This window comes from Vicia villosa, unplaced genomic scaffold, assembly GCF_029867415.1.
Source record: "Vicia villosa cultivar HV-30 ecotype Madison, WI unplaced genomic scaffold, Vvil1.0 ctg.001085F_1_1, whole genome shotgun sequence".
Classification (NCBI taxonomy): domain Eukaryota; kingdom Viridiplantae; phylum Streptophyta; class Magnoliopsida; order Fabales; family Fabaceae; genus Vicia; species Vicia villosa.
In genome coordinates, this window is record NW_026705477.1 from 52,213 (window position 1) to 67,408 (window position 15,196).

Sequence of the window (15,196 nt, forward strand, 5' to 3'; positions counted from 1 at the left end):
ATGTCTCCCCACAAAGCCGGGTTCACAAGATCATATCCCCACAAGAGTAATCATTAAGAAGATATCTTCAAACGCTCCCGATAAAGACATGGCTGCCCAACAGAGTTTACATTTTCAACACTGTCGCTCTCCTCCAACATGATTTATCAATATTTTTATCACCAATCAGGGAACATCAAGTCACTGATCATCTCCAAGCAGAAATCATAAATTCCCAGCTGAGCATCTTCAAGACAAGATCAGACAGTACAATTACAAGGACATAAAGATCTACTTTCTTAATCAAAGACAACATAAATCATATTCACATATCATATGTCATAAACATATCCATACACTGCATACATTACCTCATAATGAACTCATACATAACATGCAAAAGCTCTCATTTATTTTGAGGGATTCATTATATAACCCATTCATCATGACATTGCATAAAGATTAACCTTACCTTTTTCAGAATACAGGTACCGACAAATGAACGAAATCTCCAACTTTCCAAGATCTAATTCAGCTACTACGAATGGTACTGACACGATCAACGCTCGAAGATCTAATTCATTTACCACGAACGGTAATGACACGATCACTTTCAAAGTCTAATTCAGCTACTACGAACAGTACTGACACGACAAAAGATCTAATTCGGTTACTACGAACGGTACTGACACGGTCAACTCTCAGAGATCTAATTCTATCATCACGAACGGTGTAGACACGATCACTGACCTTCTCAGTCTAATTCAGCTACTACGAACGGTACTGACACGACAGAAGATCTAATTCAGATACTACGAACGGTACTGACACGATCAAATTTTAGAGGTCTAATTCTATCATCACGAACGGTGTAGACACGATCACTGACGTCCACGGTCTAATTCAGTTACTACGAACGGTGCTGACACGACAAGAGAGTCTAATTCTATCATCACGAACGATGAAGACACGATTATCTCTCCAAAAGATCTAATTCATTTACTACGAACGGTAATGACACGATCAACGCGCAAACGACATTTCTCAAACTTCAACTACCAGATGGCATCCACAAGCCCATCTCCGACAAAAGTCCCTACTTCAAATAGGGCAAATTTCTTGGTATTCTTATGTTCAATCATCTTCCACCTTCAGATACCGACTGGCGTGCAGACCACTCTACATCTTCAGGTTTAAGATAATTGAACAGGGGCAGCTGTCATACCCCAAAATTTGCCTAGGTCATTTTTCACAAACAAAATCAAATCAAAAGACAAAGCTCCAAAACACACCCTCCTATACAAAAGCTCTGAACTAGGGTTTGATTAATTCAATGGAAAATCATTGAATCAATGGCTCAAGATGGTTCCATAGGGTCACCAACATCCCAAAGCATCTCCATATAAAGGTTCAAGTCAAACAGAGCAAACTTAGTCCCTCAAATCATGATTAGGTCAACAGTCGACTCTCAAGGGCAAAACAGTCATTTCAAGCCAAAATACAGTCAAAGTTCCAGATACTTGGTCAACAACATCCTCATAACCCTAAAATCATCATTTGATCAAGGGTTGATCATGATGATGCAAGGAGAGATCAGAAAAGTCAAAAGGCAAAAGTTACTATTTTGGGCATGAACAAAAAAAGTCAACTGAACTTTGACCGGCCATAACTTTCACATGGAACATCAGAATTTTCCCATCCAAAGCTCAATTTGAAGGAAATTAAATTTTCTACAATTTTGTCTCTCACAGGCCAAGGCCAAAAATGCTTCATTTGAGAGATACGAGCTAATACATTATAGGTCCCTCTAAAGGATCGCGAAAAAGTCATTTTTTCTCAAAGCTCATAACATGAACATGGTAGACTCAATCGAGATGAAACCAAAAAGAGCCTATAAAGGACTCTTTAAGCTTTCTAAAAAGTCTAATAACACCTTCATATGACAAGTTTTTGATTGACTTATGGCTTGCGCAAGTGGGGCAATTTTTGAGAAATTCACATGAATCAAATAGAAGAATTTTGAGTTTTTTCAATGGGTCTACTATATGGATTCAAGACTCGTCCATGGGCTTTAAAATGATATTTAAACTAATTATTTTATGTTTATAATATTTATCTTATTTATTTGAATTTTAATTCATTTAAATAATTGAATAAATCATTATAAAATAAGGAAAAATAGTTTTAATCAAAGACTTGATCTCCAATCAATTTTAATCAGTCAAGAGGGCCCAAATACTCATTCATGCAGGTCCAAATTTTCGTTCACAAGGCTATGGAGAGGTTTTGTCCAAATTGAGGAAGAAAATATAAAATTTTCAATCAAGTTTCTTTCTCTCAAAAGACCTAAAGCCCAAGCCTTTTTTGGTTGCCCTAATTCACCCATATATATTCACACAACATGTGCAGCAAGGGGGGACGATTTTAGGGGAGAGCAGACCAAGAAAATAGGATTCCAAAAAGTACATTTATAGGTAAAAATCGAAGTTCACTTTGCAGCCTTTCTCAAGAAATTCCAGACGTTCAAACTGATTCCTGAGGTATTGTAGGGCATGTATGGATCCAAAACCATGGCTAAAATACACTGTATCGATCCATACATGAACCATATTTTGCATCTTATTTCTTGAATCAATACCGTAATTTGTGTGGTGTTTTAATCGAAACTAACAATTCTAATAGCTTCCCATGATCCATTAGAATAGCTCTGAATGATCATAGCAGGTTTTTCGTGACTGGAAATTGGTTCACCATTGTTAGGGCAAAGTGAAGCTCTCCATCGTTTTCATACATATGGGCCGATTCAGACTAAATGAACACCACCAATGGATTCAGAAGGTCCAAATTAGGGGAGTAAGGTCTCTTGTTCGTATTCATGCTTGATATTTTGCAGGTTCCAAAATCCAGAAATTTGATAATGTGATGTTAGCCAAAATCGCAGCTGAATCCGCAGCAAAAGTCATAACAAAACCCGCAGATGCAGTACATATCATCAACGGATTCCCACGATACACCGCACATGCCTGCCGTTGATCTCTCTTCAAGTCTAATCCAAGGATCATGGAAACGCTGCCCCATCATGGACCTACGTAGGAGTACCACACCAGATCCACGCACCACCAGCAGCTAGGTTTCTTTTCTTTTTTTTAGTTTTTTATTCAATTGTTTTTTATTTAAATATAGTCTTTTTTATTATGTATTTTATATTAAACTAATTAGTAATTAGATTTAATTAATTAAGATAATAAACTTAGATAATTAGAATTATAATTTTAATTTATTTAGTAATTAGTTTAGGTTGAAATTAAAAATATTTTAATTTAAGAATTTAATTAATTAATTAGATTTTTAGGTTAAACAATTTAGGGTTATATATTTAATTTAATCAGGATTAATTTTAATTAATTTTCTAACCAGTGATTGATTTAACTTCACAAACCATAGCTAACCCTAAATCACATGTTTGGTAGGTGTTGTCCATAAACTGTGAAATTCTGGTATGACAGTCTCAGATGTCAAGCACGATGTTAAGACATCTAGCTGTGCAGATATATTATGCAGGGTATTACAACTGATCTCTTAAATTATCTTCTGACCATGATTAATCTGAGATCATACAAACTACAGAACCATTATAAACATTGCATCGCTGAATTATGCAGAGTCACCTCTGAACTGGTTCTGTTACAGACTGCTTAACAATTGAATACTGGATGTCATCCCTGATGTTGTGACATCGTATAATTAACACAGCAGAAAGTTAATAACACACAGAATTGTTCACCCAGTTCGGTTCAAACAACCTACATCTGGGGGCATACCAAGCCAGGAGAGAAGTCCACTATCAGTAGTATTATTTTCTTACAAACAACCTCAGGTTTGCAGGCAACTGCCACAGTATACCTAATAACTACCCAATGATCCTTCTATCTAAGATACCACACTTAGATACGAGATATCACCATCTCTCTTCCTAGATCAATACTGTACCAGTTATTCTTCAAATAGAAGTTACACTTCCAACACAATTATCCTAAGACTAAGAGCCGTAGTACTCCCACCTTAGAACTATCTTGAAGTTGCTTCAAAGCTTCCTTCAAGAACAATACTCAACTCATACCTAATGGCTTAGAGTGAGAACAATAATTCTCTTACTTAACAGTTTTGAGAATAACAACACATCTCTTGCCTACAGGCTTTGAGATGAACAACAGTGACCTTCCCACAATCCGGGAGGTTCACTTACACAACAAACCCTAATGTCTACATTATGATCGTTAGGTTTTTTTTTAACTCGAGATGCACATATATATATATATAACCTAATTCTGGTTGGACTTGGGCTTGAAAACACAGCACTCCTTGCTGTTACAAATCAGCAGATTTCTTCTGCTACAAGCAAGGTCTTTTAATCATAAGTTACCTAATTTATCTCCTAAATTAGTAACAGTTGAATCTTCAATCTTCAGATTTGATTCTTCAATATTCTGACTTGATTCTTTGACCTTTAACTGCGCCACATAGGATTCCATAAGGCTTTGTATCTTTAAAACCAAACTGAACCTTCCTTCCTTAGTTCTGCAGGCGCGATGTCATGGTTGATGTCATGACATTACTTGTAACATCTTGCTTCAGTACCTGTTTTGTTCTTTTCAATATTTGCAAGAGTACAATGTATTACATTCAGCTTCTTTTATGTTTTAGCCAAGCATGGATGCCAATAAGACAATAAACAAGTACTTTCAATCTCCCCCTTTGTCTTATTGTGGCTAAAACTAAACACATATATATAAAAAAAACTAGAAACAAAAACATAAAAAAAAACCAAGAGCAGCTGCTTCAACTTTCAGATTTCAGGTTTCAGAGGTTGGACCACATCATAACATCTTCAGCCTGATTCTACTTCTGTCTTCAGATCTTCCTTTGTTTCTTTTGACCTTAGCAAAATCAGCATCAACCTACCTCTCTCCCCCTTTTTAGCCATAATATGACAAAGATGAACACGATGTCATAATATGCAGTGGAAGAACCTGTAACTCCCCCTGCACATGAGGAAGAAGATACGAGAACAAATTCTTGCCACTGTAGTTCTTCAAGAACTAGCCCTTGTAACTCAGAACACAAATCACAATTGTGTTCATAACTCAGATCACAAATCACAACTAAAGTCTTCCTTCTTAAAGACAGAACACGAGGATGCATGTAATTGTTATTTCTGTAACATCTTTGGTACAGATCCATGATTTCCCCACCCTGTGATATACTGATTAGATTTTGATAGAGGAACCCATCACAATACCAAATCTGGACACACCCAACACAAACACATAGGAAACACATCTTTGAGTGATCTGATAACTGAAGCCTGCTGCAGATATGCTTATTTATAGCCATAGGAGAATCATAGGAAGTAACGATAGTCAAGGCTTTTAATAGAGTGGAGCGCTTATTGAGGGCAGGAATTCTGTTACACACTGACCACCGCCCAGCCTCTTTTGACTGTTTCTAAAGACAAGAACAGTTTCAATGAATAACCAATGACATTACATGCAGGAGAATCTATTCTTTAATGTCCCGACATCAGATCAGACATTGTCATTTCAGGTCTGTTACATTGGGAAGCACACTTTATTTCTTGAATCATAGACCATAGACCACCCCTCCTTGACTTCACAGTTCCATTCACTGACTCTATTTCCTCTATGGAACAGAAGAGGATACACACTATGATACTAAAATCACTTGGCCCATCCAATTACTTGTATAGTAAACCAGTTTTCTATGTTGGATGACTCAGAACACAAGACAGTCAATGTTCAAGACTATAGACTCACAAGACATATTCAAAATAGACAACACATCTATATTGAACAACAGAGAATACAAGAAGCAACATGTATTCAGACTAGAAAATAAAGACTCAAAACAAGAGCAAGAAGAAAACACAAGATCTTATGCAAAAACAACTGCAAAGATTGACCTCAGACTTTGCAAAATCTGAACACTACCCTTAATCCCTATGTTTATCACAGATTGATAAACATAACCTAAACTCTAGACAGAGGACTAATCTTATTTTCAACAATGAATATAAGTGACTCAAATACAGAAAGAATAGATTGAAACAAAAGACTCGATAAACCTGAGCATAATGCATAACATACCTAGACTTTAACAAATGTCTTGATCAAGAGATGTTATTTGAGAATTCTGCTTCAGGTGAACTTGTGCAATGGTTGGAATATGCACCGTATCAGAACAAGTGATACACACCATCAGAACATGTTTTAGTTGATAAATCAATGAATGTTCCTTGCTGGTTTCAAGGATAAAACATGTTGTGAGTTATGTTCTGTCATCACATATGACATTGTTCATCTGCTTTTGAGATTAGTCATTGATAGACTTTCCATGAAGATTATATGCAGATTAACTTTGTCATTGCTGATCTTCAAACTCCTTTACTCCCCCTTACTTATACAAACAGAGGATATCTTTGATGTTTGAACTTAAAGCATCCTTCACTTGGACTTGCCACAGTTTCCAAATATGGAATACTTTAGTTACTTGCTACACAATATACAGTCTGCCACTTACTGCATCTCGTTGTAGAAGAACTTAGAATGTATAACCATGAGATTGTCTTCAATGATAAGCACTAAATTAACTTTAACACATGAAGACTTTGAGATGATGTTATAGCATCAGATGAGACATCATCTTTCATGATTCTTGATTAACATCTCTAATAGCTTGTTCATTACAGTTTGGTGAAGATAGTAGAGTTCTTTTATCAGCATAATCAAGGAATAGATAGCCAGCATCTCAATATACCACTACAGACTCACACTCTGATTATGAGATGTTGGATGCCATAGTCTATACCTCTAGAGGAGATTCCCTCAAGAGATTTCTGGAAAGACTTTAGGAATGGCATGACACTGAATAAGTCAGATTTTCAATGGATCATCTGACATCCTTGATTCTTCAACATAACTTCCTTCTTTGAATATTACTTTAGGGAAGTTCACAATCCATAACCATATTTCACTGTGTATAAGACACAGTATTCAGTTCCAACAACTGTTCTATGGTAATGAATCACAATATACATCTGGTTCCTTTGATCAGAAGAAAAAACCAGATATAGGCTCAACTTGATTTTAATATAAAGGGATAGAAAGGTATACCTTCATAAATCAGTTATGGCACTTTGAGCAAAATAAGTAATTTCCACATGTATGAACATTGTTGTAGAATTACTAATTGATCGTGTCCTGATCAATCATAGTCAGATGTCTCCTCTTCCAGGTCAGGAGTAGGTTCCAAACATATGTACTCACACTACATTTGTTTAGCACCAGAACATCTGTTCTTCAACTGGTAGCTGCATACCAGCACAGATGTCACAACTTTTAGTGTGACATTTATTCCTCCTTTCAGGAAACCGCATGCAGATTTTATGAATGGCTTTGATCAAGAGTCATTCATCAGCAATAATGAACCATGTCAAAAATGAGTGGACTTGAGAGATTACTCAAGTATCTTTGACACTTCAATTATGGCTGTAGGAATCTTCTTAAAATACTTTCTGTTGAAATAACTTAGACTGTGATCTATAGATTAAGCAGCGGAAAACAGTCTCATTTTAACAGAAAACACATTGCTTACTCCACATCTTATAATAGTAAGCAACACACATAGGGCATAACAACGGTTTCACCCTAACAAATAGCTTGCTTCATCTTCAAGCTACACACTAGACCCAAAAACCTACTCATGATCAGATAGTAACAGATATTACCTTATCATAGTCTTTACTGTGTTGAATGTTGAACAAAGCAATTCAAGAATATTCACTCCCGCTTGAATCTTCTAAATTTTACTTTCTTGGACAACATCTACTGGTCAATTTGGTCTAGCAGACCTACAGTTTGGTCCATCCTTCTCTTCTAGGAACCAAACAATATGAACACCCCTATGTTCACACAACAAACTGGTCCTGGCACCAGTCAAACACACCTAGTTACCAAGATCTTACAATTTTAAGATCAAGTAACTCTCTTTATGTCATATGAAGTCTTCAACATGAAAGTAGTTTAGAACACTACTGCCATCCAGATTGGAATCTGCCCATTCCAATCCACACTAAGTCAAAGCTGCCACTTTTGACAATAGTGTTGCTCTTCAAGCTTCAGTACCTTGTCTGCTTTCACTTCCAGATTAAGCAGAGCAAGTTATCACATGAGGTGTGACATCACACACATCCTTGGTAATCTCACCTTCCACCAAGAAAACCAACATGTTGGAAACACAATCAGCACAACAACAGTAATACTTTCCCCTTATCCAGGACAACACATGTTTCCTTGTACTTTGATGAATGGAAGACATAAGACGCATCTTCATGTCTTCAAGAGCGCACCCTCTGTTCAATTCCTCATTGAACACAATCTTTCTCAGTACTCAGACTTCATGCTCCCTTCATGGTTCTTTATTAATGTTGTATCACAATCAAAAACATTCAGCACACACAATCAACCAGCTTAGAGCACACACATCTTCTTGAGTCTTCAATCTTATCACCCTTCTGCCCAAGAGTAATTTAATCCAAGACAAGAGAAAAGCCAACTGCCACTTGTTGTCTTCCTCTTCTATCTGTTGATTACATCATCTACCTTGCATAAAACCAGAAAGTATCTCCCAAAGATCTCATCCAGAAACAGACAGGATGCCCGCTCTGATACCAAATGAAATTCTGGTATGACAGTCTCAGATGTCAAGCACGATGTTAAGACATCTAGCTGTGCAGATATATTATGCAGGGTATTACAACTGATCTCTTAAATTATCTTCTGACCATGATTAATCTGAGATCATACAAACTACAGAACCATTATAAACATTGCATCGCTGAATTATGCAGAGTCACCTCTGAACTGGTTCTGTTACAGACTGCTTAACAATTGAATACTGGATGTCATCCCTGATGTTGTGACATCGTATAATTAACACAGCAGAAAGTTAATAACACACAGAATTGTTCACCCAGTTCGGTTCAAACAACCTACATCTGGGGGCATACCAAGCCAGGAGAGAAGTCCACTATCAGTAGTATTATTTTCTTACAAACAACCTCAGGTTTGCAGGCAACTGCCACAGTATACCTAATAACTACCCAATGATCCTTCTATCTAAGATACCACACTTAGATACGAGATATCACCATCTCTCTTCCTAGATCAATACTGTACCAGTTATTCTTCAAATAGAAGTTACACTTCCAACACAATTATCCTAAGACTAAGAGCCGTAGTACTCCCACCTTAGAACTATCTTGAAGTTGCTTCAAAGCTTCCTTCAAGAACAATACTCAACTCATACCTAATGGCTTAGAGTGAGAACAATAATTCTCTTACTTAACAGTTTTGAGAATAACAACACATCTCTTGCCTACAGGCTTTGAGATGAACAACAGTGACCTTCCCACAATCCGGGAGGTTCACTTACACAACAAACCCTAATGTCTACATTATGATCGTTAGGTTTTTTTTTAACTCGAGATGCACATATATATATATATAACCTAATTCTGGTTGGACTTGGGCTTGAAAACACAGCACTCCTTGCTGTTACAAATCAGCAGATTTCTTCTGCTACAAGCAAGGTCTTTTAATCATAAGTTACCTAATTTATCTCCTAAATTAGTAACAGTTGAATCTTCAATCTTCAGATTTGATTCTTCAATATTCTGACTTGATTCTTTGACCTTTAACTGCGCCACATAGGATTCCATAAGGCTTTGTATCTTTAAAACCAAACTGAACCTTCCTTCCTTAGTTCTGCAGGCGCGATGTCATGGTTGATGTCATGACATTACTTGTAACATCTTGCTTCAGTACCTGTTTTGTTCTTTTCAATATTTGCAAGAGTACAATGTATTACATTCAGCTTCTTTTATGTTTTAGCCAAGCATGGATGCCAATAAGACAATAAACAAGTACTTTCAAACTGTAGGTTAGGTTTTAGGCTTTTACCCTTAGGTTTTTAGCCATTTAGCCATAAGGCTTTTTAAACCATGCATTTTTCGACACGATTCTTTTCTCATCTCCAAACTCCATTGATTGTCGCATGCCTTTAATTTTAATTTTTATTTGTATTTTTTAATTTTAATTTTAATTTTGCTTTCATTTAATTATGTCATTTGTTTAATTATTTAAATTCCTTTTATTTAAATTCTAGAAGGTGTATAGGTTGCTCATTCGATTTTTTTGATGTAATAGTAATTAGGGCCTTTATTTTTCTGCATTTTATTTTCCGTACACTATAACTGCTATTTTGTTATCTACATATAATAACTGCGTGGTTAGTAAATAGGGAGTGACAAGATAATCAATCAATCGCTAGCTAATCATAACTCAAAGATAAATATCTGAATTTGAACATGTGATTGCTACACACACTCACATCTAAGGTTTCCCCTCTTGTTGCCTGTTGCCTTCTCGATCAAATAGTCAAGTCCCTTCGAATATAGGGATACCTTAGCTTGCTACCTTCGATTCAAAATCACCACGTCCCTCCGATAAAAGATCATAGTCCCTTCAAGTTGCCTACGAACAAAATGATCTCGTCCCTCGATGTTGCCTCGATTAAATGGTGATAGTCCCTTCGATTGCTAAGGTATCCTTATTGTTGCCTAATGACTATTATATCCTTCCCTTAGACTACCTGCCCTCTTTATGGTAGGGATAGTCTTATGGCGAACGATATTCTCGATGACCCTCCGATGACCCGCACATCCAATTGAAAGGCTTCCTGCCCTCTCATGGTATGGATAGATCCTTTCGCCTGAAAGACTCAAAGAACACGAAAGACAAACTTAGGGTAGGTAGTCCTTAATTGCTTGCTCCATTCAAATCAAAATCAAATACTTTTCACACCTCCTTTCAAATACTTTCGAAACAAGGCTACGCTTATTTACAAGCTAAAGTCCTTAACGAAATCTTTTTACTATCCACACACGACACTTTTCAAACAATTCAAACAAACAAGTGAGCTAAGCAATTAAGAGCCCATGGATAACCATGGATGCAAAGGGTGCCTTACACCTTCCCTTTGTATAACCTACCCCCGAACTCAAAATCTTTTAAAGGTCTTTCCTGTTCTTTTTGCCTTTCCAATTGGATAAAATAAAAGTCGGTGGCGACTCTTGCTATCCGCGACATTTCAATAATAAAGTCAGTTCACCGTATTACACAATGTAACGAGTTTGATTATAAAAAAATTTATAATCTCTCGGTTTCCTTAATAAATCGAGATAAAAAAGGCGCAAGATTTTGTAAATAATAAAACTGCAGAAACTAGGGTTCGAACCCATGCGTTAATAAAATTAGACCTCAGTGTTTTAAACACTAAGGTGATACGTCTTTACTTTTTATGACGACCTTGTTTACCTCGCTTCTAATGTCGAGGTAAAATGCATTCCGCGTCCGATGTTAGATGCATTATTTTGTAGTAGTGTTTCTGCCCTGTTGATCTTGCCTGGCGAACTATAGCCTCTCTTGGCGAGCAATGTTTCTTCACCATGAAGTTTCTGCCACATCATCCTCTAAACCACATTGTTTCGCTGCGACGTCACCAAGTGAGAATGCTAAATTTGAAATTTTTTGCCTGGCCTCGCCTAATGCTCGCTGATGACTTTGTTGGGCGAGAAAGCTCGCTTGGTTCTCCCCGGGCTACTGAGCTGATTTTTCCGTCTAGAAACATTCTGTTTCTCCTCGCCTGTTGCTCGCTTTAGGCATGTTGGGAGAGATGTCGCCTGAATCTCTCTGAAACCTTGTTGGGCGATGTTAGTTGTGTTCTACTCCATGCTTTGAGTGACCAAATCTTCCAAGGAAATAAAATACCTACGCAAAATGAATGGAATCAGTAGTAAAATGTTCAACACACTTGATCTCATAATAGAACCCTAATGTTATCAATAATTGGAAATTTTACTACTAGAAACTTGCATACCAAGTTAATAAATGCCTCTTTTCAATGTATCTAATTACCATATTTTTTCACTTATCAACCACGTCGGTGCTAAACCTCTCCCACTTCTCAAATCAATGACCTTGGTGCAGGGATCTCGATTCAATTCTCTAAAAGGTTTCTTGTTGTTACGCCGTGTGTAACTTTAGGGACAACTATTTTGTATCTCCCAAAGGCCCAATAAGAGGAGGCCTATCAGATTTAATCTAGATCTAGACCGCTTCAACTTATAAGTCTCAAATATAAAGGACCTGATGTGAAGGGAAAAATATGATTTAAATTCATTCTCACTCTCAGATAATTTTTTATTCTCTTACTGACTTAGCGTTGAAATACTAATTTTGTTGGTCATTCTCCTCTCCGCCATATTAAATGCTTATTCCACCGTGTGAAGGTTTTATTTTACCGTTCACCAAATAGTTTTAATTCCACTTCAAACACAACTAAATAATGTTGAATTGTTTATTGATATAAAATTTATAGATTAAATTAATTTCGATTTCAATTAGCATAGCCTAGCCATGAAATAGAAGTGGAGTTGTAATGAGGCATAAAAAAGATACACGTGTCATAAGATGGTAGATAACATAAAATTGATTTAGGCAGACACGCCATTCATCCTTTTCATGTGAAGTTGTTGCTGGTGAACACCATTTATAAATGGAATAGTGTATTATTATAAAACTCATAACACTTCCTAAAATAAACATAACACATACTTTACTTAAGAAACAAGATTACTATTTATATCATAAGCCACGTAAACAAATCTATCACACTAAATGGCTCATTCGGCTCATTTTGTAACTAACCAACAATATATAATCATAATCCATATACACAGAAAATTATCGTACCATCTCCAAGTTCTCTTATACTTTTAAATATTCTATTATTTCTCAATAAATAAATTGATTTTGATTTGAATTAGCATAGGTTAGCCATGAAATAGAAGTTGGTGGACTTGTGATGAGGCATCGAAACAGTACACTTGGTCAGTCATAAGATGATATATACCAAGATGAAGCTTTTAACCAAACTGTCTCAAAATCTAAAAATTTCTATTTTCAACTTGAACCTTTTTCTTGAATATCTCATTTCTACTTGAACCTTTTTCTTGAATCTCGCATACAAGTTCTAATACACTATTCACAAAACAACAAGTCACTGTCTATGGCTTTCTTGAATAACAAGGCATTTGCTCATGCAACTTTTAAGTGGTATACCATTCTGCTTTGTTGGTTTTTGGTTCTTTGTTCCTATATAATTTTGAAATTGTTAGGGCAAGAAATATAAGATTAGCTTAAGAGGGTTCAAAACATGAGTAGCATAAAGAGATATCTATGTTTGCTACTGTGTTAAATCTATTATCAATCAAAAGTGGAGTTCCACATACTAAAACAAGAAACAAAGTTTTTAATATGTTCTAACGTAGTAATCAACTCAAAAGTGGTTGCATCATACATAAGTTGTAAATAATAGTTACAATATGCTCTAAACTAAAATAATTGTTGATTGATCAAGTATAATCACATATCTAGAAAGCGCTTCCAAGAGTTAAGGAGATCATCATCTTCTATGCCTTCCCCCATCTTTCTAATGTCCTCTAAAGTCTGAGGAGTGAGGATCAGTTTCTTCAACCGAAAAGTCAATAAAAGTATCATCATTCCACAGATTATTGTTTGTGTCTTCCAAAGAAACAGATGATCCAACAATAATTGGCTCTACATTATGTGCCTGCTGTGAATTGTTCATTGGACTATTTTGACTTGTTTTGTGAGACTCCAATACCGGCAAAGAATTGTGGGGAAACGGAAGTAGCTGAGGTTCCCTTCTCAGATCTTCATAATCCAAAATGCTTGTACTTTTTGAAGAAGGTCCAACAAAAGGGCAGTTAGTAGCCCTAATGTCATCATGGAAGTGGGATGTTGTTGGAAATCCAAGTAGAGTTGTAGATTGGTTAACATCAGTTGGAAAAGTAGGGCTTTGATGATATATTGGAGACTTGTACGGTGGTGGATGGATGATTGACGACGAGGTGTTGATAGGTTGAATGAGTGTTGAAGAAGCAGATGATCCATCAAATGTCCCTACATCATGGAAGTCGAAGGTCGTTGGAAATCCAAGTGGAGTTGGAACACTAGAGGCGTAATGATATGTAGGAAAAGTGGATGGTGGTGGATGGTTGTTGATATATTGAGATTGAATTAGTGTTGAAGGCGTAACCCCATTCATGTTGAAACCGGTTGGAGAGTACATTTGTGTGTGAGATTGATGGACAGGCTTTTTGATAGGGAGGAGTAAAGTTGAGTTTTGATTTGCATGAAACTTGTATGATGGTGGAGGGATGTTAAAGGAGGTGTTGATGATGTTTTGAGATTGAGTAGGCTGAAGAATCTTTGTTGAAGGAACCCTATCTCTATCAGCTTGATGTTCAGCCTTTTTCTTTTTGTGTCTATATTTCTGCATTACAATATCGGTCACTTTAGTCAGTCACCGCCGTCTAACAAATATTTAAAGAATTATACAAAACAATATTCATCAAGAATTATCAAGATTATTGAAAAACATTCATCAAGAATCATCAAGATTTGTGAAGAAACATTGATCAAGAATGATAAAGAATATACGTACGTACCTGGAGATGGCTAGCGACATGAGAGGTAGTAATTCCATCAACATTCATTAAAGCAACTATTTTACTCGGAACAACCTTTGAATTTGAAATGCCAATAAGGTTAACAGCATCAACAAACTTTGCATGGAGATCATCAGACCAAACCACACGACGAGGTTTCTTATTATTATGTGACAATGAGTCATTGTCATCATCATCATCATGATGTTGCTCTTTCTTTCTTTTAGGCATTTCGTTAATCACCACAACCATCTTTATCAAAATTGAAGTGATGAAAGTGTAACTTTATATATATAGAGAGCGCTTTGAGTGGTGGGTGAGAGAAATCAGCAAAATCTAGAAAGATTGTGTTAATAAATATCAATATAGATTCTATTTTTACTGCTTAATCCACCGACTTAACTTGAGTTAACTTGAGTGACCGTTGCATTCACCAGAGGTATACTAGGGCTCAAATCATCCATAGTACTATATATTAAATAAAATAATAATATTAAAAAGAATTAATTATTTAATTACTTGACAAATGTCAAAAACCGTAACAAT

General features: G+C 36.2%; 1 protein-coding gene across 1 annotated transcript; it reads right to left on the reverse strand.

Moving 5' to 3' along the window:
- Positions 1 to 13,608: 13,608 nt before the first annotated feature.
- Positions 13,609 to 14,902, reverse strand: LOC131633215 (two-component response regulator ORR24-like). The gene is made up of 2 exons (XM_058903926.1): positions 14,651 to 14,902; positions 13,609 to 14,475 (listed from the first exon to the last, which is right to left on the reverse strand). The coding sequence occupies exons 1-2, from the start codon at positions 14,900 to 14,902 to the stop codon at positions 13,609 to 13,611; spliced, it is 1,119 nt and encodes a 372-aa protein (XP_058759909.1).
- Positions 14,903 to 15,196: the final 294 nt, after the last annotated feature.